The sequence below is a fragment of the Pinus tabuliformis genome, chromosome 6, assembly GCF_031772625.1.
Source record: "Pinus tabuliformis cultivar Carrire ecotype Pingquan chromosome 6, CPIR1, whole genome shotgun sequence".
Taxonomy (NCBI): Eukaryota; Viridiplantae; Streptophyta; class Pinopsida; order Pinales; family Pinaceae; genus Pinus; species Pinus tabuliformis.
Window position 1 is genome coordinate 1,840,773,233 of NC_142292.1, and position 27,370 is coordinate 1,840,800,602.

The following is a 27,370-nucleotide window of genomic DNA, read 5'->3' on the forward strand; positions in this document are numbered from 1 at the left end:
TACTTCTTTGATCTAGGGTTTTATCCTTCAATGTAGATCTTGATCTTTTTCTTTGATAACCTTTGACTTGCTTTGATGCCTTTCTTGAAACTCGATCCTTGAGTGTCTCTTTGATTAGATGCCCTTCCTTTGACTTCAACACCTTAGCTCTAATACCATGTTGAGAAATCTAGGGCATTAGTATTAGTTGATTTCTCTTCCATTAGTGACTGCTTGTGAATGCTTTTTACTTGTTTAGATTAGGATTTTCTTTATGTTAGATTCTTAGTGTTCTTCTTCATCAAACATTAACCAATGCATGAACATAAATAGACAAGAGACGCAACATGTGGGCTATTTGCCAGGGCCAAAACCTCTCACTCTTTGAGAGGAAAACCCACACAAATTCTTCTTATAGAGATTCCAATTGATGAATACCAAGACCAAGACCCCTGGCCTATTAGCCACTCCATGATCAATACACGAGTCCTCTTCTGCTTTTGTCTTCTAGATTCCTCTTCCATTGTTGAGACTACAGCACTAGAGACCTTCGTTGTGATAAAGAAGAGAGAGCTCTGAAATCCATCATTGTAATGTCATTAAGGAGTCAGGACCTTATCACTGTATTGTTATCATGCCTGAATTGCAACATCATTGAGACTGTGACTTGAGCAAGGTTAGCACTGGATCCTTCTTGCTGTGGTAGTACCGAGGATTATTTTTCTAAATAGAACTTGATCTGAAACATAGTCTTCTTATGAACAATGAACTCTCCTCAACACTAAGACAGTGTCACTACATTCCCATTTTCTTCCACACTAGGCCATTGTCCATGTCTTCTGAAATTACAAAGAATGGCCACCGAAATTCTAACTGTAGTTTCTCCTTCTTATTCGTTGTTATTGTGATCTCTAGATAAGAGGGATCCCTTACAAAACTGTAGTACGCATCCTTGTAGCCTTCACTGAAACAGAGGTAACCTGAGTCTCTTTTCCCTCTTCCGAAATTTAGAGATACCCGAAGTTTGTTCTCTGTCTTTATGCGAGGAGCCTAGCCTCCTTTATATAGTGATTCGACCATATATTAAGCCGACTTGATCATCCGAATAGGTGTGACATTTGGGTGAGCCAACATAAGTTATTTTCTTCATATTGCAGGCTGACATCAAGTCAAGAGAAATGTGCTTGTCTTTTGGAGGGCTTTCTAGACACTATATTGACTCATACATTTTACATACGCTCAAGAAGAGCTTCTCATATATGACATTAGTTCTTTTACCTTAACGACAAATCTTAAGGCTCTCAATGGGAGCCATCTAAAATAAAATCACTTGCTCATGAAACCTGTGAAGTGAGGCTTACAAAAATAATTCTATTACATCATTTACAAAAGTCACAATTACATGTCATTATGAAGACCGAACCTAGTTACACTTTTCAACGCTTTGTTCCAAAAATTATTTAAGACTATCATGATTTGTTTTTACCTTGAAGTGCCTACCCATTAGGTAAGGTCGCCATTGCTTTAGTGCATGTAGTATTGCCAACATTTCCTTCTCATAACTAGGTTTGTGTAAATACTTTCCTTTGATTGGACGAATTTCAAAAGCAATGGGTCTTCCTTCTTGCATTAAAACAACACCAATTCCATTTCCTTAGGCATCACAGTCCACAATAAAAAAAATTGTGAACTCTGGCATAGCTAAGAATGGTGCTTGGCACATTGCCTTTTTAAGATGTTCAAAGGCCTTTGTTGCTTCTGGAGTCCAAGAAAATGCATCTTTCTTCAGTAATGATGTTAGAGGTGCCACTTTTCTCCCATAATTCTTAACAAACTTGCAATAACACCCTGTCAAACTAAGAAATCCTCGAACATGCTTTATGGGGATTTTCCATTCCTTAATGGCTTTAATTTTGTTAGGGTCTACCTTAACACCCTCATGAGATACAATATGACCCAAATATTCCACCTCCTGTACTCCAAAGAAACATTTAGAGGTTTTTGCATATAATTGTTTCGCCTCCAATAGCTTGAGCACCTTATCAGCATGTTGAACATGATCCTTCCAAGACTTGTTGTAGATTAGTATATCATCAAAAAATACCAACACAAATTTGCTAAGGAAGGGTTTGAAAATGGAATTCATCAAACCTTGAAATGTGGAAGGTGCATTAGTAAGCCCAAAAGGCATGACCAAAAATTATAATTACCCTCATGAGTTCTGAATGTTGTTTTCGGAATGTCTTCAATCTTCATTCTAATTTGATGATATTCTGAACAAAGATCCAACTTGGTGAAGTAAATTGCTCCATGTAATTTATCCAACATTCATTAATGACAGGAATGAGAAATTTATCTTTAATAGTAAGCTTGTTGAACTCCCTATAATTCGGACACATACACCATGATCCATCCTTCTTGTGCACCAATACTACTGGAGCAGAGAAAGAATTTTGATTAGGTTCAATTATACCAACCTCTAGCATTTCTACAACCATACGTTCAATTTCACTCTTTTGGGCATAAGGGTATCTGTAAGGCCTGATGTTTGGAGGAACACTTCTTAGAATCAAGTGAATCGCATGATCATGATCACGAATAGGTGGGCGGCCTTTGGGAGTCTCAAACACCTTGGAATGATTATCCAAGACTTTTTGGAGATCTAGAGAAATAAATGATTTTTATTTTTAAACCCCTAGTGGGCATAATTGTTTCACAATTATGCCCTTCTTTCTTCAGAAACTTTGTCAAGCCATTAGAGTTGATTATCTTTCCTGGTTTTCCTACGATACCCCTTAATTCAACTTCTTTTCCTTCCCAAAAAAATTTCAAGAAAAGTTCTTGAAAATTGAAAGCTATTGTCTTCAAAGATTGTAACCATTGAACTCCTAGTACAACATTAGCACCACCAATTGGGATGGAAAGCATTGGACTATTCAATACATATTCCCCCATGGTTAGCTTGATATTATGGCACTTTCTAGAGCAATTTATAGTTCCTCCATTTGCAACCATCAATTGACACTCTGGTGCTGGATATAGGAAGCAATTCAATTCCTTGGCTATCTTACAATGAATAAAATTATGGGTACTACCCGAATCAATCAGTACTATTACCTTTTCCTTCTTGATATATCCTTCTATCTTGAGAGTTTGATGAGTGGTAATTGCTGCCAATGCATTACAAGATATGGTCAAATTCATTTCTTCTTTCTCTGAGATTGGTTCCTGGTGTATATCCTCCTCTTTTGATGTTTCTTGTTCCTTTTCTTCCTACCCTTCACAATCTATGTAGAATAATTTCTTCTCGACACACTTATGACCTTTAGTGTATTTGCTATCACAACTGTAACAAAGCCCTTTTGCTCTTTTTTCCTCCAATTGTTGTGGTGTCAACCTTGTAGGTTGTGGAAGACTAGGAGCAACAACACTTCCATCTTTATAGTTGTGAGTGGTAGACTTCTTTGTTGCCATAATTTTGTTTTCAACTTTTCTTGCCACCCTAAATGCCTTCTCTAATGAATCAAGTTCCCAAAGGCGAACCTCATGTTGGATGTTATCTTTTAAAGTCCCTATGAAGACATCAATCCTATGCTCCTCTAGAATATCGGTTACCCTAATATTCAATTTTTGGAAGTCTTCAATGTGCTCTGCCATTGAACCCTTTTGTTTGAGATTTATCAATTGACTAAAGAAGGTGTTGCTCTTTGTATCTTCATAATGTGCTATCATTTCCTCCGTAAAAATTGACCAGGTGACAAGTGGTTTACGAGAGAAAATCCATCTATAACATACAAACTGATTGGGTTCTAAATATAAAGATGCAATACATACCTATTGTGAGGGTTGCACATCCTATAGATCAAAATATTACTCCATCTGTAGTATCAATGTTACCGGATCTTTGCCATCAAACTTCCTCATATCTATCATTGGAATGTGGTGGTTCTTAAACCCCACATTGGAGTCTCTAGAATTGTAATTCATATTCCTTTTGTCCTCATCATGATTTTCATGGATTACCTTATCACCACTGGGAAGCCTTTCTTGCAACAACTTTACCAAAGCTTCCATGTATGCTTTTAAATCATTCATGTCACCTTTTAAACCATCCATGTCACCTTTTAGTTCATCTTTGGTTGCTCTTTGTGAGAGCAAAATTTGTTGCACATGGTCCCGTAATTTTGATAGATCATGTTGCAATTCTTCCTCTTCATATGTCATAGTAGAGCTTTCTAAGGGCTTAATGGGTGTAGAATTCTTTTGCTTAGGAGGCATTTTAGAACCCAATACTAATATTTATGCTTCAATATGCCCTTCTAATCACTTCAAACTGATTTTCCAAACAAAAGTCATTCAATTTAACAAAAAAAAAAAAAAATACACACCTTTTTCTTGCTTTTAGGAGCTCGATCTTGAAACGGTTGTAACTTTGTAATTTTGGATCTCCAAGTTCTGAAATTTCTTCCTGGGTTAGCTCTCTAAGTCTTCTTTCCAACCCCACAAGTCTGGCCTATGAAAATTCCTAAACTGGAATCCCTATTGCAGCAACTGATGATATTTCTCCTACTTGTTAGATTTACATGAACAAGTTATTTGCAGTTTCCTACGACATATATTGAAATACATACACTGCAGCCTTCACTTAATTAATTTATATGCGGAAACAAGAGACTGAGAAAGAAAGAAAATACAACACAATAACAACGTTATTCCTGGACAAATGTCCCTGAAAAAACCCAATGCGAGAAAATCAATGCAGCAAACTTGAGGGTTTTATTATTATGCAGTAGTAAATCTGAATACAATCACTGGATGCCCTTCTGACAATCCAGTTACAAAGAAATGTCATTGACAGAAGGATAAGTGAGATCACCTCACCCTATCACTGGAAATCTTGGTTGATCCAGCCCTTGAGTGGACAACCCTTGGTTGCCTTTGTGTTGCCTCTGCGTAGTGTCTGCATCATCCCAACGTCTCACTATCTAGGAACTGTGTCACTCTTCCTGGTTACTCGATTTTCCTTTGCAAATCTGACTTCTGCTCTCTCGATCTCACACCCCAAAATCTAGCCACAGAAATCGATCTCCCAACAGATTTTCGGACTTCCTCTTGGCCTTTGCGTCAGTCTACGCTGCCTCTATGTGGGCTCGCATAGCTCTGCATCAACCTCTCTGGCTTTGCGCTGCCACTGCTGGATCTCCCTCTGTCTTCTCTACTGAGTATCCTCCGAATGGGAAAGATTTCCCTTCGGATACTATCCCTACCCCTCACCACAAAATCTCACTTAAAATCTCTCTCCGGCAGCTACTCTGCTTCAAAAATTCGATCTTATGAACTCTCTCGGTGTGTTTTTCCAAATGACCCACAAGCTTCCTTAAATAATCTCCTCGTTGACATTCAACGGCCCAGATTAGAAGCTAATTAATGGCTAAGATCATTTTTGCTTGATCCTCGTCTTCTTCTAGAAGTTACACCCACAATTAGATTAATACCCATTAATTATTTTATTTTCCTAAGTTTAGACTTAGGGTCCCATTAAAAATAATTAATTATTTTAATAAAACTGTTTCTGGGTGGAATTTCCCAAAACGCTTTCTACGTTCTTTGGAATAGATGTGCCCAAGCCTCCTTGAAAAATTTGAGACTTAGAGCACATTTGATGCTACCAGAAATCAACATGACCAAGATTGGATTCTTCAAGAATGAGTTATGCCAAATCTCCCACGATGACCTGATTATTGACTGGTTCAGTAGAGCAAGGTTGTACAGTATGCCACGTATCACTGTTTCAACCTTCGGCCCTGAAATTGATTCACAACAAACTACAATTTGTTCACTGTCAGCCACTTCTTACAGAATTCAAATCCGATGCTTGAAACGAAAGTTAAGACGATTTTCCCTAGGTCACTTGTGAGAGATAGAATTCTGAAGCCTACAAAAACGCTAATTTCCGCAGATCATATCTTCGAAAATATAGTGAAACAAGCTCTGAAATTTGTACTCGACGTTCACCAAGATTTTGGCTCAACGTGGTTAAAATTTCAGCTTATGAAGCCTTTCAGAAAAAAGTTATAGCGAAAATGCCAAGATGGCCCATTTGAAGAAGCGAAACCCTAGAATCCAAAGCTCTGAAACCAAATGTTATGCAACCAGCTCACAGAAAGATAGATCAATGACTTAAAAACTATCCTCTTTGAAGGGGAAACCTCCTTTACATTACATAAATGAACAATTCTTCGATGATACAAATGACAAGACCTTTGTATATATAGGAGTCTAAGGGGTCACAATATAATCAGAGCCTACATAACAATAATAATGCAAGGGCACAACAATAACAATAGTGGGCTTCTATGGGGCACAAAAATAACAATATGGGGGCTACATGAGCACAACAATAACAATAATGCGGATACACAAGTATTATAGGGACCTAACAATCTGCATGAGTTGAAATGTGCTTGGATTCTTTATGTGGGAGTTTGGAAGACTTTTCGAGGGTGGTGGGCGACCTACAAATTTGATGGAGAAGCGGGTCTAGGATATGGGTATATTGCAGGTTTCCATAGGAGCTCGTTCCGTTGTCAAAAGGGGACACCAGAGTTGAGGATCCTTTGCTTGGTTGGAGTTTGGCTGGAATTCAAAGATGGACCTCGTCTTTAGACACTGATAATACCTTGCTGGTTTGTTGATTGGTCTTTGTATTGCTATGTTTCAAGGAGGTTTTTCCCTGTTGGTATTTTTTGCTTTCTTCTATGTTGTGGGAGGAGAATTAGGGCCATAGGGGTTTAAGTTAAGTTATCAGGATTCAGATACAAATACTGATCCTACGGCAAAGGAAACGACATGTGCTATATATATATATATATACACTAACCTAATCTCTTTCTCTTTACAATTTAAAAACCTCGACATGCAACTATATCTTTGTGTAGACTAAACTTAGCACATAAAATAATCCATTGGTGTTACATAAAGAGCAAAGTTCTAACCTAGTCTCTCTCTCTTGATACAATTTAAAGACCTCAACATGCAACTACATCTCTCTGTGTAGAAAAAACCTAGCCACATAAAATAATCCATTGGTGTTACGTCAGGGGCAAAGTTCTACTCTTGGCAAATGCTCTAAGTCTTGGTGGTTAGCTTCACTCCTAAGTTTTTGAGAAAAACAAGATTTTAGCCAATCAACCATTTTAAAGTGTACAGATATAAAATAAAATAAATTAATATATTAAATATTTAAATATATATATATATATAATTTTATTTATATTTTAATATATAAATTATTTTTTAATAATATACATAATATAGATATAAAACTAAAAGACAGGTTTTTATATATATAACCTTTTAAATTATTTAAATTTAAAAAAAAGACATACGTTCATATGTATATAACTTTTTAAATTATTTAAATTAAAAATTTCTTTAGTGAACGTGACAAAGAATAAAGCATTAAATAAATTAATATATTTCTATGTACACACTTTTTAATAATTATATACATAATTTTTTAAATTAAAATTTTATTTAGTGAATTTCACAGGAAGAAGGGTTATATAATAGTTAGTACCAGCTGTTTAGCTTAAATATAGCTTAATTAAATTAAAAAACAATAAATATAAAAATAAAACAACTAATAAAATATTGTATTGTTGAATGCCATCACTAAAAATTAAAAAATATAATTAACTAATATTGTTTATATTAACATATATACACTTTAATATATGTGTTTTTATACGTGTTTTATTATATATATAATTAAACTTTTTTAAGTGTGTTTTTAAGAAGTTATCGTAAATTGAAAGTATGGAATTAAAAAATAAATAAAAATAAAAAAAGTCATGAAAATGGAAATAATAGAAAAAACAAAAAACAAAAAATCAATAACTAATAAAAATAGAAGTTATAAAACAACCCATAATAAGACCTTAAACAATAACCTTACAAATAAATAAATTTAATAATAATAAAAATACAAAAATTGAATTCCTAATGTTAAACTATAGATAAATAGCATAATTTTTATTGTCAGAGATAAACTAAATACAGTTAAAAACAAAACTAAGTGCCCAATACCATACCTACCACCACATGTATAATAAAAAATAACATAAATTAATATTTTAAATATTTATATATATATGGTAAAATATAAATAATATAGATATAACACTAAGGCATTCGTCATATAATCTAATTAATATATATACAGTGTACACACTTTAATAACTATACACAACCTTTTAAATTTAAAAAAAAAAAATAGATTTAGGAACAGCCAACGCAGTATGGCTTCAACCATTACAGCGTTTGTTGGGGAAATTCGGCTCTTTAGTGAAGGCCACAGAAAATAAATCGAGGATTAACTATGTTCCGAGTTTAGGAAACCTCAGTAGATTTGGGAACAACAGACGCAGTATGGCGGCATGGGGTGGTGAAATTCGGCTCTCTAATGCTCACTGCTCAGCATGTCACGCCCCCCAAATAGATAGTTTAGAATTTGAATTTCAGCGTTAGAATTAGATGCATCCCTGATTCACAGTCGAGTTGGGAATGAGCGGTCATTGAAATTCGACTAATACACAATTGCAGAGAAAACATCTTATTTTTATATTTAAAAAACCAAAATTTATAAGATGCACAGATTAATTTTGGGATTTGTTTTATAGTGGACAGATTCATTTCGATCAGCGCATGAAACGTTATCAAACGGCGGATCCAGTGGAATCCGAATCCGATTCCGGATCCAATCCGGGGATCCCCGGATCCTCCCCCAAGGTCAACGGATCGGGTAACATAGGGTTTAAGTGGAAATCTGGTCTGCCCCGTAAGTTTCTAGAGCCGTTCAGAAGGTCTTGGCCGAAAGAAAGAGAGACTTGTCGCCACCTTGGGCGGTTGCACGTTGGGTTGGGTTCTGTTGGTCGGCTGCGCTTGGGGTTGGGTTCTGGGAAAAGGGATTTTGGTTTTCCTCTGGTCTACCTCCTGGTGTTGATATTGGGAGGATCGAATTTTGTCTTTGGCTATGTAGTAGTCTATTAGGGTTTTATGTCGTAGTAACTTGACGAACGAGGGAGAAGTGCCATCACAAGATTATTTCTATTTGTTCTGTTGTAGTGATTGTTTGGGAAAATCAGGGTCTGGTATGACTCCTTGGTAGGGTGGTGCAGCTAGTCTGAGGATGGGGTTCTGGTGTTCCAGCGTCGGTGGAGCCTCGCTAGACAGGCCCTGCAGCGTCTCCATGGTGGTGGAGGAGAAGTTTGGGCCCGAAGGGCCATTTGGAATTTCATGATCTCAGAGGTTGTTGACCCTCACCCCCACACAATCCCCTAGTTCAGTTGTACTCCCACTTCCTCAAGATGTCTTTGACAGTTAGCTTAACCGAGTTACTCTTCTTTTGGAGCAGCATAGTCATGATAGACATGAGGACCAAAATGTGGTCATAGAATTTCTTAATGATGTAAAAGCACATCTTGACAGTTAGCTTAACCGAGTTACTCTTCTTATGGAGCAGCTTAGTCATGATAGACATGAGGACCAAAATGTGGTCATAGAATTCCTTAATGATGTAAAAGCAATCAGTGGAGAATGCAAGATCGATTGGCCACTTTGGTGAAGGCTCAAAGAAGAATTTTGGAGAACTTGGAACATTTGGAGGGCAGGCTTGTACACAGCATGTTTACTGTGATTTTCAACATCCTTTCTCTCTTGGTTTTATAGCAGAGAACCCATTTCGATCAACTCTTCCAAACCTGGATGGTTGTTGCTAGTTTTTTGGTTTGGAATGTATTTTGGTTTCACTAGCCATATTGTTTGGTTTTGTATGTCTTTTGGTTTCACTAGCCATATTGTTTTTGGTTTCTACGACTATATGGGAATGTGCCTTAGTGTTTTTCTTCTGGCCAACAAATCTAATAGGAGTGAGACCAGAAGAATTGGGCTGAACTGTTTTCAGTGATATAAATTTCCTTTGAATTAATAGAAGCTCTTAAGACTTACAAATACAAAACAAAAGAAATTGAAAAAAAAAAAATCTTGCTAAAAAAGATAATTTTAAAAAAATAACAAATAAAAGAAATTAAAAATAATCAAACTAAAAAGATTATTAAAAACAATTTTCGAAATTTTTTTGTATGATCCATAATGAATTAAGAAAAGTGTTTAGGTAGAAATCACATAAGAGAAATTTTTGGCCCACGCGTTTCGAACCAACAAGTGTGGTTAATCATCTGGTCACATTTGTTGGTTGGAAACTACATCGGCCAAAAGTTTCTCTTATGTGATTTCTACCAAAGACTTTTCTTAATTTTTTTTTTGTTTAAAAAAAAAAAAAAAATTTGCAAGACAAATTTTAAAAAATATACTACAAAAAAAATATCAGAGAAAACATCTAACAAAATAACAATAAAAAAACATTAAAAAAAAATTAAAAACATTAAAACTCCCTGGCATCAAGGTATCAACGCCTCGCCTTGCCCCCATGCCAAAGGATTGCCAACAAGGTAGTCAAAGCAGTGTGAGTGAGTTGTCAATTCCAAGAATTGGCAAGCCACCCCGCCAAGATGCCAAAGGGCTGCCAGAGCGATGGCCCTTGGCACCGAGGCAAGTAGCTCGTAAATTCTCGGAATCAACAACCCGCCAACACATTGTTGTTTGGGTGGGTTGTCATTTCCAAGAATTGAAAAGTTGCCTCACCTCACTGCAGTGCTTTTTAATATTTTCTTTTTAATTTTATTGTTTAATTTTATTCTATTTTTAATATATTTTATGTTTTAAAAAATACATATTATTTTAAATTGTAATATTTTTTTAAATAATTTTTTTTTACTTTGTTTTGTAATTTATTTATTATTTTTTTTTTAATTATGTTTTTTTTCTTTTACTTTTTTTTCTAACACTGTTTTCCCATGTTGTTATTTTTCCAATTTGTTTAAAAAAAAGAAATAGTAACATTTTCAGTTTTTTTAAAATTCGATTTCTAAAACATTTTGTTTTGATTTTTTTTATTATTTTCTTATTCCATTGTTTTCTAAATAAATTTTGATTTTAACTTCTTCTTTTTTAATTTTTTTTCGCAATTTTGTTTTAAATGTCTTTTTTTCAAAAAAAACAATTCCTTGTCTTCATATCTATATATATAAAGATAAAAATAAAAATGGTTATGAGCAAACAAAGCAAACAAAAAATGCAAAGAGATAAGTTTCTCACTTACAAGTGTTTGAAGTTACTCTTGCAAATGACAGAAGCTTTGTCCTCCCCTGTTGGTCTTATAGAAACCTTCACAAAAGCCATGCTACATGATGTTGCTATGTATGACATACATGATTTCATCTAATATGCCAATAACATTGAAATTATCCTGAAAACGTCCAAGTATGTTAAACTTTCCAAATTGAAGAATAGTTTCAATTCAAAATTAAATTTAACATCAAATTCAAAGGCTATGTTATTTTTGATGAAAAAAAATATAGGTTTGGACTACCTCTAAAGGGATATCGTAGCTCTTGCAACCTTTCCCAGCAAGATACGGCAGTGGAGGTGGATCCTGCAGTACAAGTATTAATCATAACTAAATCAGTATGCTACAAAAATTTCTTAGCCATTTCGTTTAATAAAAATATTTCATCCAATTTTCTGACTACTACATTTTTGTGTTTAATTGTTACAGAATCAAAATGATGTGATCGTTAAATTGTTTTAACCCATAATTGGAAAGTGTAAACTATGTCAAATATTTATCCAATTTTTTTCATGGAGAAATAAATAAACCAGCCTAGATCCATCTTAACCCCAGATCTATCAAACGCCTAGAGAGATTCAATCTCTCGAGGTGCGAACTTCTTTTTTGAATGCAAAACATGAGGAAAGATTTGCACTTCGAGAGATTTGATCTCTCTCGACACTTAGATCCAAAGTTAAGATGGATCTAGGTTGGTCATATAATACTATATAACATCTATATTTGTATCTACGTGTCTCTTTCTTATTCCCTCTCTCTATGTCACCCCCCAAACATACACACTAATCTCTCTCCATATCTATCTCTCTCTAAATCCCTCCTTCCTCTCCCTCTTTTTCTTCCCTTTCCCTCTCTCTCTCTTCCCCTTCTCTCCTCTCTCTCTCTTGGGCCCTGCTCTCCTCTCTCCCTCACTCTTTCTCCACCTTTCTCCCTCTATGTATTTTTTCTTCCTTCCTTATCTCTGCCTCTCGAACTCCATCTCTTTCTCCTTCTCTCTCTTGAGTCCTCTGTCCCTTTGTCTCCCATCCATCTCTCTCCCTCTCTCTCTCTCTCTCTCCCTCTCCCCTTCATCTTTGTGTCTCCCTCTCTCTCTCTCACCCTTCTCTCCCTATCTCTCTCCCCTCCTCTCCTCTCTCCATCTCTCTCTTGTTACTCCCTCTCTCTCTCTCTCCACCTCTATCTCTCTACGTCTTTTTTCTTTCCTCCCTCTCCCCCCATCACTCACTCTCTCTCTCTCTCTCTTCGCCTTCCAGCGTTGTCACTATCTGCCTCCTGCTCGCCCGCACCTCCCCCCTACCCCCTCTTAAATTTGATCCCATTGTATTGTGTTTCAGAAAATATCTAAATTAAAAAAACTTCAATTGGTTGTAAAATATTAAACCTATATTTTAGATCAACCATGTCAAAGCTAAGTAACCGGATTCGTTGAAAACCCATGGCGAATCCGAATCCCGCAAATCGGATACGATTCGCTGGGAATTCGAATCCCAGAACAGGATTCGACGTGTCTGTACAGGATTCGTACGAATCCCGTACGGGCACATCGAATCCTGATTCTGGGATTCATATCCCAAAAAAACGACGTCCACGGCTTTAAAAACACGTTGTTCTTTTATTCATTCACGCTTTTTCTCAGTTCATTTTGCATTGTTTGAGTTGTGGGCAAGGAGCTAAGGCAGGAGAGCGTTCGGCAAGGAAATTCAAGCACCAGGGAAGTGCATTTCAGCGCCATTTTTTTGCATTTCTTATTCTATTACAGCAGTTTGTATATGATTTTTTATTTACAAATGTGTGCATGTTTTGTTCATTTTTTTACAGTATTCATGGCTCAATCAAAGGCAGCAGTTAGGGGGCAAAGGAAGGGGAAGAATGTCTCCATTGGAGATGCCCCTCCTCCCCCAATATCATCAGAGTCTGCTGCAAGTAATGTTGAGGGAAGAGGAGGACCTAAAGACAACATTGAAAAATATCCCTTGTGGAAATATGTCACAAGAGAGGATGGGACAAGCACCAAGGGGAAGGGAGGAGGCAATGTGCAATGGAGATGCAACTTTTGTCACATTGCTTTCAAAAGCACATATTTCCGTGTGAAAGGCCATTTGTTGGCTTTACCAGGTTGTGGAATTGGAGCTTGTAAAGTTGTTCCTTTACAAAAGAGGAAAGAAATGGACAAAGAGTCCAATGTTGATATGGAAAATGTGGCTGCAAAATCAAGAAAAACCAAGAATGAAGACCCCCTTCCATTTTTGAGGAAAGGCACCACCAAATTCCGTTTGAGAGTTCTACTTCTGTTGGGGGACAAGCAGCAAAAAGAAAAGCAATTGCACTTGGTCCAATGGACAAGATTTTCCAAAAAGAGAGACGGGAAGAGCTTGATCTCACAATTTCCTTCTTCTTCTATCAAAACTTCATATCATTTAATGTTGCACGTTCACCTCTATTTATTGATATGTGCCGAGCTCTAACTCAAGGGGCTCCATCAGGGTATGTGCCTCCTGGGTCAGAGAAGCTGAGAACCACATTGTTGACGAAGGAAAAAAAAAAGAGGTGCAAAAAATGCTTGAGCCTATTGTAGCATCATGGCCAACATCTGGGGTTAGCATTGTTTCTGATGGATGGACAGATCCAGCGCAACACCCAATCATCAACTTCATGGTGTCTTCCTTGAATGGTCCAGTTTTCTTGAAAGCAGTGGATACACCTGGAGAATACAAGGATGCACAATTTATTGGTGAGTTATTTATTAAAGTTTGTGAAGATGTAGGTGTTGATTCTTGTGTGCAAATCATTACAGATAATGCACCTGTTTGCAAGGCTGTTGGCATGATTGTGGAAGCTAAATATCCAAAAGTGTTTTGGACACCTTGCATTGTCCATTCATTGAACTTAGTACTTAAATCCATTGCTTCTGATGTGCTTTGGATTGGTAACATTATTGAGGATGCACAACATATCTGTAACTTTGTGCAAAATCATACAAATGCCCTCATTATCTACAAGGAGTACACCAATCTATCATTGTTGAAGATTGTTGATACACGGTTTGCCTCTTCATTCATGATGTTGAAGAGGTAGAGGGAGGTCAAGACCGCTCTTGGGTCCATGGTTATTTCTGAGTTTTGGTCTTTTTGAGAAAGACAGATCAGATAGCCTCTAAAAGAGTGAAGGACACAGTGCTAGATGATGCTTGGTGGGAGAGGGTAGATCTAATTATTCGGACCATGGACCCTATCATTTCTTTGCTTCGATTTGTATATACAGACAAACCCATCCTAGGAGAGGTTTATGAGGGATGGGATTCCATGATTGAGTCTGTGAGGAGCATTATTCTACAGAGTGAGTGCCCCGAGTATGAGACATCACCAGAGGCCTTTTGTGATACTATACAGGATATTCTTGTCAACAGATGGGACAAGAATTGTACACCTTTACATTGTTTGGCTCACTCATTGAACCCAAAATACTATAGCCATGAGTGGTTGAATGGTGGACCTTCCCGCAGATTCCCTCCTCACATGGATGATGAAATCTCACAAGGGAGGAAAGATGCCTTCAGGCGGGTTTTTCAGGATAGAGCATTGCTTGATGAGGTGGAGGATGCCTTTGCACAGTTTTCCACTGGCACTGGTCGATTTGGAGGATATGATGTGATTAGAGACAAGGGGGTTAAGAAGCCCTATTCTTGGTGGGAAAATCATGGGGCAACAAGCCCTCCTCTTCAGTAGTTAGTCATGAAGCTCCTCTCTCAGGTGACTTCATCCTCTTGTTGTGAGAGGAATTGGAGCACATATGGGAATCTGTATAGTGTGAAGAAGAGCAGGCTTGAGCAGTCTAGGGCAGAGACAATGGTGTATGTGCACACCAACCTTCGTCTTATTTACAAGCAGAGGGAAGAGTGGTTGAGGGGAAAGACAAAGATGTGGGATGTCTTTCCTGATGATATGGGTCTGGACAGCAGTGTTGAGTTGGCATTGGCCAACATGGATCTCAATGATCCAGTGCTAGAGCCTATTAGATTTTATCTAAGTTACCAGGAGACGGATACGGATACGGATCCGTTGGATTTTTGAAAAGCCAGGATCCGGATACGGCGAGGATACGACAAGTACAAAAATATATAATAATATTTTTTGAAATTTTAAAAAATACATTTGATGTTTAAAATCAAAACTATTCATGAATCACAACATTAGAACTAAAATTATTAGACAATTTCGATGCATCTGCCTCATACAAAGATGATAGTAGTAAAAAAAAAATGAATATTTCATCAATGATCACTTTATTAATATGATAATATAGAGTAGGTGTGTCTACAAATCATGAAATGGGTCTACATCATCATCATCTACATATTGCAACTCTACATCATGAATAGACGATCGTGCACCAGGAATGTCAGAAGTTGTTGTAGAAGTAGAAAGTGGTTGTGTAGCATCCTCAAGTAGATTAAGGTGAGTCATGGCATTCAATGTCATGTTCAAGTCAGATATCTCAGGTTCCACATCCCACATCCTATTTGGACCTTTTTTATACTCTGAAGTAGAATGTGATAGAAGGCGAAGGTTGGAATGGACATATACAAGATCCTCAGCCTTCGCTGCTCCCAATCTGTTTCTCTTTACCGAATGGATGAAGCCATATGTACTCCAGTTCCTCTCAGTTGATGAGGAACTGGCAACCTGTGATAACAACCTCGTGGCTAGGGTTGAGAGATAAGTGCTATCTCCACCATGGAAGCCCCACCAAGTAATAGGATCCATATGCCCCCGATCATCCATGGCTATTGGATTTGAAAAGATCCCAGTGGATTGTACAAATGCTCCAAATTCCTCACGTACATCCTTTGCAATTCCAACTTCCCTATAGATTTTCCTCAAAGCTGTCTTATATCCCTGTACCACTTCAGAATCTCTGTTTGGTGCTGCTCTACTAGGTAAAGACAATATTTTGGAATGGTAATATTTGGGGTGTAGAGCATATGCCAAAAGGTGTAATGGCGTGGTCATTTTGTTCCACCTTTTTGTAACTATGTCTTTCACTTCATTGTAAAATACTTCAAAGGGGTCATTCTCACTTGCCTTGATAATTTCCCGTATTTTCTCCAACATACTATCTATGTTTTCATAGACTTCCCCCAAGCAAGGCATATCTGTGTAAAATGCCCTAATCATGGTTAGAATTGGTTATGTGAACTGCAAAAAGTATTGGACCTTGTCCCACCATGCATCATCAAGAATGATATACTTTATTCTTTGTCCTCTATCAGAAGTTGAAGTCCTCCATGATTCCCAAAGAGGGTCAATGACCATTGCCTGTAATGCTTGTCTGACCTCCAAAAGCCTCTTTATGACTAAAGTGTGGGAAGCAAAACGAGTTTCGGCAACCTACATAAACATATTGAAAAGTAAAATCTTAAATCAGACATAAAATAAATTGAACATTAAAATTCAAAACTCATAATGCATAACATTGATTAAAATTGGAGTACCTTTAGTAGCTCCAACTTTGCAAAACTCCAATATATGGCTTGGGACATTGAGTGATTGGTGATAAACATTTGGATCTCCTTTGATGCTACATATATTTCATTGATCCACTCAATTTCACCAATCTTCGCTAGCATAAGGTTCAATGAATGCACTGCACATGGAGTCCAAAATATGTGATTGTATTGACCCTCCACAATCAGGCCTGCTGCTCTACAAACCTTTGCATTGTCTATGATAACTTGGACAACATTTTGTGACCCCACACTTTCTATGGCATCAATAAGAATTGTCGAGATGAACGTTGCATCTTTTTCCACTCCACTGCAATCAATGGCCTTCAAAAACATTGCTCCTTGGGGACAAATTGCAATAACATTAATTAAAGGGCGATTTCTTTGGTCTCTCCATCCATCAGAAACGATGGACACCCCTGTTTCTGCCCATGTATCACGGATTGATTGTAATTGTCTATCCACAAATTTTCTTTCTGATGTTAACAAAGTGGTGCGTACCTTTTCATACCCGGGGCTCTTGTATCCTTTTGGTGCTTCATTAACTGCTTTAATCATTTGTTGCCAATAAGGAGAGCGCACCAAATTGAATGCTAGTCCATTTGCATAGATGCAACGAGCAACATGCTCATCTGCAACTTCTCTACCCTGGTTATTGAATGCTGCTCCAAGAGGTCCTAGAGTAGACCTTTTATTACTTGTGAGAGTTGGTGTAGATGGCAATGAAGACTTGGTTGTAGAGGCTTGCACAGGGAGTTTTCCCTTGCTGAATTTCCTATCAGCAGCATCTTGCAAAGATGCATAAAACTTAACTTTTGCAGGACTCAAACATGTCCCAAGTTGGCCATTTGGACCATTGCATACTAACACACCTGTGTTAGTTTGCCCAGTGAGATGGGCTTTCACCCTAGTGTATGAGCCATTTCGAATGCTATTGCATTCACTACATCTCCATTTGTACGAACCACCACTAGAGTTTTTGCCAAGAATTTCCACATACTGCCATAAAGGAGATCTTGGATCTTTATTGACATTTATTCCTTCACTAGATTCATGCTGTAATGGTTCCATGTTTATCACACCTGCGTTGATAACCAAATAAAATTAATAAAATTGTCATTCTCAAAACAAAATTCTAAATTGCTATTCCTAATATAGAATATAAAATTACAAAAAAATATACATAATTTAAATATTAATTAAAAAACAATACACATATTAAATAATTGATATAATTATTAAAATAAAATTACAAAAAAAATATAAAATTCTAAATTATTATTTTATAATAAAAAATTTAAAATTTAAATAAATAAATAATTATATATACATAATTTAAAAACTAATAAATTAATAAATATTAATAAAAAAACAATACACATGTTAAATAATTGATATAATTATTAAAATAAAATTACAAAAAAAATATAAAATTCTAAATTATTATTTTATAATAAATAATTTAAAATTTAAATAAATAAATAATTATATATATACATAATTTAAAAACTAATAAATTAATAAATATTAATAAAAAACAATACACATATTAAATAATTGATATAATTATTAAAATAAAATTATAAACATAAAATATTTTTTTAATTTTATTTTCAACTTACAGGTTACGGCTTTTAATTTTATTTATAACTTACGGCCCAATTTTATAATATAACCTATGGCTATGGCCCATAACGCATCCCATAACGCATAAAAAAATAACGCAGAAAAGTTTAAAACAAAAATATAACCTATGGTCCATGAGTCGTAACGCATAAAAAAAAAATACTATGATTTTTAACCAAATAAAACTTACCGCCTGCAACTCTGCGGGCCGACCCAAGACGCCCACAGCTATTGCTCTGCCCGACACACGACGCGCGCGGAGAACTGGACAGTGGAGACACACGACGCCAACGCTCCCTCGATTCTGTTCGACCCACACGCTGCACAGATAACACCGCACAGCTTGACCCACGACGCAGCACAAAGAAGCCGCACAAATACCTGCTCTCACACGTGGCACAGATGCCTACTCTCCCACAATGCTGCCAACGAGACTCGCCCACGCCAAAATCGATTTCACTGTCGTCTTTTTATAAAATTCCTTGCAGCTAAACTAGGAGTGAAACTAGAAGTTAAACGATAATAAAATTTCAATTAGCTGAGTTGGATCAGCTGTTAATTGAGGATCCAAACCCACTTGAACTGCGACATACATTTCGTTAACTGATCGTACGGATCCCACCGTATCCGTATCCGTACCCGTTTCAGATTCGGGGATCTGAGGTTTCACCACCTGACCCCCGCGGATCCGGTAATGTAGGATTTGATGACTTAGAGGGGTCATCCTCCACACCAGCAGATGTAGAGGCGACTATGGATACAAGGGAGGAGGAGGATGCAAAGGAGAGCAGTGGTGACCATGATGATGAGGATGTTGATGCTGATTCTGATGATGACTCTGAGGACTGATGACGACCTATTGCCTTGAAGCTTGTATACCTATAGTTGTTTTATATTTTCTATTTCTATTTGCCATTGGCATTGCACCAGCACTACCTATGTAACACATTTTGATTTGATGACTTAATGAGAAAACTACAGTTGTCAGTGTCTTTATCTTACTATCTTGTAGTTGTAAGTTGTCTTTCATTTATGAATTATGAATCATGATTTATGTGACCACTGACATGTATTTGAATTTTGTATGTACTATGCATGCTATAGATGAAGATCTATGTTTGAAATCAATGAATTTGTATCATTAATTAGAATTTGTGTAAGAAATATCTAATTTTTAATATATATATATATATATATATAACGAATCCTACGTGTCCTGTTCCGAGGGGTCAACGTGTCTGAATCCGACACTTGAATCCCCGAATCCCGAATCCCCGTGTCAGGTGATTTAGTGTCAAAGAAAATACAATAATGAAAACTTTAAAAAATCATGCACTATCTTTCCTTTATTATTGTTAGTCACTTTGCTTTATCTTGTCCCTTGGATCTTTAGTTAATATGGATCTATGTTGGTTCTTAATAATACTATTTATATTATATACATTTCACAACTTTAAATATAAAAGTATTCTCATTTTTTATTTTATTAAAACCTTAATTTAATTTCTATGGAAATAGTTTTAGTATTCCTTAGAGGGTTTACATATATCTCAAAGTAAGTATAATTTTTTTCTTTTTAGCTTCAACTAAAAAATGCTATAAAATTAAACATTTTTATTATGAAATAGAAGTTACCGTTTTTTGGCATGTGGTATTGATAAGCCATGGTATTAGCCCATGGTATTGTAACAGTCTATTCACAAGTTCATAATATAATATCAAAGACAAAGTGGGGGTGAATATCCATGGTTAAGAATCTTGTCATATTGTTATAAAATATTTTAATTGTGAAATAAGTTATGTTTTTTGGGCATGTAGTATTAATAAGCCATGGCATCCACCCATGGTATTGTAACAAAGCCTATTTGAGTTAATAATACCCATGGTAAAGTGGGGGTGAATATCCATAAGTTATGTTTTTGGGAATGCGATATTGATAAGCCATGGTATTGGTCTATAGTATTGTAACAAAGCCTAGTTTTTATGAGTTAATAATATCCACGGTAAAGTGAGGGTAAATATCCATGGTTAAGAATCCTGTCATATTGTTATAAAATATTCTCGATGTGAAATAAGTTATGGTTTTGGGCATGTGTTATTGATAATGTTGATTTCTGGTAGCATCTGATGTGCTCTAAGCCTCAAAATTGCAAAGAGGCTAGGACACATGTATTCCAGAATACCCATAAGGTAGCATCCGATGTGCTCTAAGCCTCAAAATTTGCAAAGAGGCTAGGACACATGTATTCCAGAATACCCATAAATCGTTTTGGTAAATTCCACCTGAAGACAATTTTATTAAAATAATTAATTATTTTTAATAGATGCCTAAGTATAAACTTAGAAAATTAAAATAATTAAAGGGTATTAATAAAACTGGGTGTGAATCTTCTAAAAGAAGACGGAGATCGAGTCAATATGATCTGATCCATTGATTAGAATTTAATCTGGGTCGTTGATTAATCAATGAGAAGATTATAAGAAGAGGCTTGATGGGCATTTGGAAGACACATCGAGTGAGAGATCAGCAATCGATTTTCTCAAGAGAGCAATGCAACAGTGGTCAGAGAGGTCATCGAAGAGATTTCTTGCAGTGAGGGGCAGAGATTGTTTTCTGGTTGGAGAGTTTCATGATCCGGGGATTCATTGTAGAGGAGGCAGAGAGAGATCCAAAAGAGGCAACGTAGAGCCACGCTGAGGTAGCGCAGAGCTTGAGAGGAGATTCGAAATTTGTTGGAGAGTCGAGTTCTAGAGCCAGAAGCCGGGGTGTGAGACTAGAAGGGCAGAGAGTCGAAGTTCCAGAGGCAAATCGACCAGCAAGAAGGGTGACGCAGAGGCAACGTAAAGGTAGTGTGGGGCTTGCCATCTAGAGCCTGGATCAATATTGAATCTCCAGTGATAGTGTGAGGTATTTCTCACTAATTTCTCTGCCAGTCAGATTCTCTGTATCGGATAGCCAGTAAGGCATCCAAAGATTGTATTCATAAACTACTGCATAATAATACAAACCCTCAGCTGCTGCACCGGTTTTCCCGCATTGAGTTTTTTCAGGGACATTTATCCAAAAACAACGGTCACTTGTGTGTGTGTTCTTTCTTCTTGCTCAGTTCTTGTTTCTACATATAATTTAATTAGAGAAGGCTACAGTGATATTTACTTCGATATTTACAGTGTAACACCGTAAATAACTTGCATGAATTAACAAGTAGGAGAAGTAATATCAGTTGGTTGCAATAGGGATTTGGGTCTCCAAATTTTCACATGGTATCAAAGCGCAGGTGAAGCAAGAGCGTAGACCGGAAGAGCCCAACATTGAAGAGAAGGAAGGAGATCAAAGTGTTGTGTAGGCAGCAGATCGAATCCTCAGAGGGATTGCGCAATCCAGGCCAGGAGGGCAAGATTCTCGAGGATAATCTCTCTCTGAGCGAGTTAACAGAGAGGTAAGTTTTCCTGTTCTTGATTTGTCAATGGCAGAGGGAGAAGCGCAACAACAAATTCAGTGTTGAGCAGTCTTCAGGTGGGATTCAATTATTGGGGTAGAAAAACGTTAGAAGAAAGAAGAAGACACCTTTTGAGGGATTTTTATTCCTCAGTGAATTATGAGCCAAGGAATTATATTTCTCAGTTGCTGAGCAGCAGTAGTGAGGAGCAGATCTACTAAGTCCAACAGGGAGTCCGTAGGCCAACCTAGAAGCTGCACAGAGGAGAGAGGGAGCAGTTCGACTTTTTTTGGCAGAAATGGCAGCTAATAGGCTGAGAGATCAAGATAGGTTGGAAGGAGCATCCAACTATGTGATCTAGAAGGCCAGGATATTCTGCCTTCTAGATGAACATGATCTCAAAACCTATGTCGATAGTGTGGTAGTTGAACCTGTCGATGTAGATCCGTTCAAGAAGTACAAGGTTGAGATGGCAAAGGCCAAGCATTTGATCCTCAACGAAGTGAGGGATCACGTTGTATTTCACATTGCTGGCAAAGGGACGGCCAAAGAGATGTGGGATGCCTTGGCTACGTTGTATCAAGGATCTTTCGAGCAGCGGAAGATAAGAGGAGAAAATGAGATCCGCGAGGATGTAAAAGGGGGAACACATTGATTCGTTCCTATCGAAGCTTCAAGAAGTCCGAGATCAGTTGGCAGTTTTAGGATCATCACCTCAGCGTACAAAGATGGTGACGCTGGCCCTGAATTCAATCTCAGAAGAATGGCAAGTATTTTTTCCAGAGTATCCTGGGCAGAGAGAAATCATCGAATTGGGAAGGGATGTGGGTCACTCTTCAACAGGAAGAGATGAGGCGAGACTTAGTCAAGTGCAAACTTGATGGCAGCAGCAGCAGTGGCACGAAGCCCAAGGAGGACAAGGAGAATGCAACTGTTGCATCAAAGGGGCAACAGGAGCACTGGAGGTGGAAGAAGGACGTCTTGAAGATCAAATGTTTTCAGTGTGGTGAATTTGGTCACTATGCTATGCAATGTTCTCTCAAGAAGAAGGACAAGGACGAGAAACATGATCTGCAGGCTTTAATCACAAAGATCGAGGAGGAGTTTGCCATGATTGCCCAAATACCTCCAGAAGAGAGGTGGGGTGATCTAGTACTATAGTTTGAAAGAACTACAGATGGGCAAGATCCTTGAGGAGCCCACCTCTTGGATCAATAACTTGCTATGGGAGCCCATATCAGAAGTAGCAGGATGGACCAGTGTTAGTTTGTGCAGAGGAATGTCAAAGTGACAGTTGCAGTGGCTAGAAGCGCCAAAGACTGAGTAGCGCGGAGTAGAGTTGGTAGCAGTACAGTTAGCACAGTGCAGAGTCAACAACAACACAAAGACGTCAGAGGGTCAGCACAGAGACTAGCAGTAGTCAGGACTCCAGCAATAGATGCATCACACGAAACACCTTCGGTTCAATATTTTGGATGTTTTTCTATTGCAATAGCAGCGAAGTTGTAGTGCAGATGCAGTTGACAACAACATGCAGAGTTAGTAGCAGCACAAATGCAACATTAGTGCAGTAGTTGTTGGGCAGTGATGTCAGACATCAGCAGCGTAGAGGGAGATGTTACAGAGTCAAGGTGATGCTTTAGCAGGTTGCATTACTAGAGCACATTCCTTGCTAAGAGGAAGTGTTGATTTCTGGTAGCATTGGATGTGCTCTAAACCTCAAAATTTGCAGGAAGGCTAGGACACATGTATTCCAGAATACCCAAAAATCGTTTTGGGAAATTCCACCCGGAGACAGTTTTATTAAAACAATTAATTATTTTTAATGGATGCCTAAGTATAAACTTAGGAAATTAAAATAATTAAAGGGTATTAATAAAACTGGGTGTGAATCTTCTAGAAGAAGACAGAGATCGAGTCAATATGATCTGAGTCATTGATTGGAATTTAATTTGGGTTGTTGATTGATCAACGAGAAGATTATAAGAAGAGGCTTGATGGGCATTTGGAAGACACATTGAGTGAGAGATCAGAGATCGATTTTCTCAAGAGAGCAGCGCAACAGTGGTCGGAGAGGTCATCGAGAAAATTTCTTGCAGTGAGGGGCAGGGATAGTTTTCTAGTTGGAGAGTTTCCTAATCCAGGGATACATTGTAGAGGAGGCAGAGAGAGATCCAGAAGAGGCAGTGCAAAGCTATGCTAGGCAACGTAGAGCCACGCTAAGGTAGGACATAGCCTGAGAGAAGATTCAAAATTTGTTGGAGAGTTGAATGCTAGAGCTAGACACCAGGGTGTGAGACCGGAAGGGTAGAGAGTCGAAGTTCTAGAGGCAAATCAACCAGCAAGAAGGGTGACGCAGAGCCTAGTAGCTATGACGTTGAACTATGTAGGCTGACGCGAAGGAAATGTGGGGCTTGCCATCCAGAGCCTGGATCAGTATTGAATCTCTAGTGATAGTGTGAGGTATTTCTCACTAATTTCTTTTCCAGTTAGATTCTCTGTATCAGATAACCATTAAGGCATCCAAAGATTGTATTTAGGAACTACTGCATAATAATACAAACTCTTAGTTGTTGCACCATTTTTCCTGCATTGGGTTTTTCCGGGGACATTTGTCCAAAAACAACGGTGTCACTTGTGTATGTGTTATTTCTTTTTGCTCAGTTCTTGTTTCCGTATATAATTTAATTAGTGAAGGCTATAGTCATATTTACTTCGATATTTACAGTGTAACACAATAAATAACTTGCATGAATAAACAAGTAGGAGAAGTAATATCAGTTGCAGTAGGGATTTGGGTCTCCAAATTTTCACAGATAATCCATGGAATTGGCCCATGGTATTTTAGCAAAACCTATTCACAATTTAACCAAACTAGATCCATCTTAACTCCAGATCTATCAAGCGTCGAGAGGGATCAAATCTCTTGAGGTGTAAACCTCTTTTTTGAGTGCAAAGATTGAGGAAAGGTTTGCACCTCGAGAGATTTGATCCCTCTCGGCACTTGATAAATCCAAAGTTAAGATGGATCTATGTTGGTTTCAGTCGTGTATGACCAAGGAAAATCTATCGAAGATATGATTAATTTTATCAATAATATGTAAATACATCTAATATTAATATAATCATTTTAAATATGCTAAATATATTTGAGATTAATCTTTATGTGCTAGTGTGTCGTATTATTATTTGAAGTTGGAAAATTTGAGGCATGATTTTGTAAAGTATCTCACACATTACATTATACATGATTATCACTCTCTCTCTCTCTCTCTCTCTCTCTCTCTCTCTCTCTCTCCCCAACTATGTTACTATATTCCTCCCTCTCTCGTTCTCTCTCTTTCTCTCCCCCCTTCTCTCCATATCTCCTTTGTCTCTTTATCTCACCCCTAAACATACATACTCTCTCTCCATATCTCCCTTGTCACTCCCTCTATCTCTCCACTTATTACTCTCTCTGTCTTTCTTCTTCTCTCCCTCTCTCCCCCTGCAACTCCATCTCTCTATCCCTCCCTCTATCCTCCTGTCTCTCTCGTCCTTCCTCTCTCTCACTTTGTCTCCTACCTCCCTCTCTCTTCCCCAATCTCTCTCTCTCTCTCCAATCCTCTCACTATCTCCCTCTCTCTCTCCTTCTCTCTCTCCCCCTCCATCTTTGTGTCTCCCTCTCCGTCTCTTACCCTTCTCTGCCTCTCTCACTCCTCTCCCTCTCTCTCTTCATTCCTCTCTCTCCCCTATCCTTCAGTTTATCTCCATCTCTCCCTTGTCACTCCCCCTATCTCTCCACCTCTATCACTCTATGTCTTTGTTCTTTCCTCCCATATCTAGAGTTAATATATATCATGATATATTAATTATATCATAATATAACAAATTTAATATTGTATTAATCCAAAGTTATTAAATTTAATAATATTAATATGAATATTAGATTTAATAATAATATTAATATTAATATTTTAATATTAATATCAAGATTAATAATGTTTTTTGGATGATATTAATAATAATTTGGCCCATGGTATTTGGTCCATAGACTTCACCTAAATGAAACCTCTTTTTTGAGTGTTCGTAAATATAAAGTGGATTATAGAGTAAATATAAAAAAAGGTTTTATTTATTTACCATACCTCTTTTATTTACCATGGTATTTGGCCCATGTTATTTTTGCATTAGGTTGGATATAAGAGTTTAGACGTTGATTTCTATTCCTATTTGATATATTTTCGTTTATTTATCATACATTTTTATACCTCTTTTATATTTATTTATATATCATACCTCTTTTATAAATATGGTATTTGACCCATAGTATTAACATGGTATTTGGCCCTTAGGCTTCACCCAAATAAAACCTCCTTTTTAGTTTTCGTAAATATAAAGAGGTTTATGGAGTAAATATAAAAAGAGGTTTTATTTATTTACCATACCTCCAGTTTATTTATATTTTTATTTATTTAACATACCTATTTTTTGAGTGTTGGTAAACCTCTTTATATTTTAAATTTATATTGTGTTTATACATAATAATAATTAGATTGATTTTTAAATAGGGTCAACATTAGATTAAAAATGTTAAATGTTAAATGTTAAACATTACATGTTAAATGTTGCGTTTACGTTTACGTGAGATCTACTCCATACTAAGTTGTAAAGCGCTTCTCGATGCAATAAAGACAAAAGAAGATTTATTATGTTAAGGCATAGTCTAAATTATAGATGAAATGGTTTTTTAGAGCATTTTTTGATTAATTTTAATCAAAATTGGACAGATATTTTTCAAAACTTGAGTTTAAGTTGTTTAATCTGTGGAATTCGAATGCCTTAGCCTTAGGGGTTTTTCAGGGTGTTGAATCTATTTATGCATCCAAAAATGTATTTTAAACAACAAAAGTCACAATCTTGCTTGAGATTGTATTGTCGAATTCCAGTGAAAAGACCATTTCGTCTATAAGTTAGACTACGCCTTATATTAATGCCCAAAGATGACCTCTTTAATGCCCAAAGATGACCAAAATAGGTTAGATGGGATGCAAAATAAGATGACCAAAATGGGTTAGATGGGATGCAAAATAAGATGACCAAAAGAGGTCAGATGGGATGCAAAAATTCGACAAGCAATAATGGCAATGCAAAAGTACCAAAGGGATCTATTGGAAACAAAAGCAAAATAAAGATACAAAGGAGTAAACCCAAAAGGTAAATCTTAGTCAATGAAATAGCGACCAGTCTTGTGCAAGGTGAGAAAAGGCTAATTTGCACTTAGAAACAAAAGTGGGGTTTTCACCCTTGTCAACAAATGTGAAGGAACAAATGCAAAGAAAAGGGATGTATACTGGAGAATGGATTGGGCTAGGGTGGCCAAGATGGATTATCTTTGTGAGAAGTTAGTTTCTCACCATTGAAGCTCTCTTGACATCTAAGGTCAACGAGCCCCTAGCAAACGATAGAAAAATAATTATGGGTGTTGATATGCCAACATTGAATTGAGAACTGACCACACTCTTATAATACGTACTGCTGCATGTATGCCTAGGTGAAGCCATGATAAGTCTAGGTGATCTCACAATTATTTGA

General features: G+C 37.0%; 1 protein-coding gene across 1 annotated transcript in view; it reads right to left on the reverse strand.

Moving 5' to 3' along the window:
- The window catches only part of LOC149266363 (fumarylacetoacetase-like), a 308,380-nt gene that overhangs the window by 127,665 nt on the left and 153,345 nt on the right, over positions 1-27,370 (reverse strand). The window contains exons 10-11 of the mRNA XM_089395970.1: positions 11,471-11,533; positions 11,201-11,265 (exon numbers count right to left, since the gene is read on the reverse strand). Coding sequence (XP_089252096.1) covers positions 11,201-11,265; positions 11,471-11,533 — 128 coding nt within the window. The remainder of the gene's footprint in view (positions 1-11,200; positions 11,266-11,470; positions 11,534-27,370) is intronic.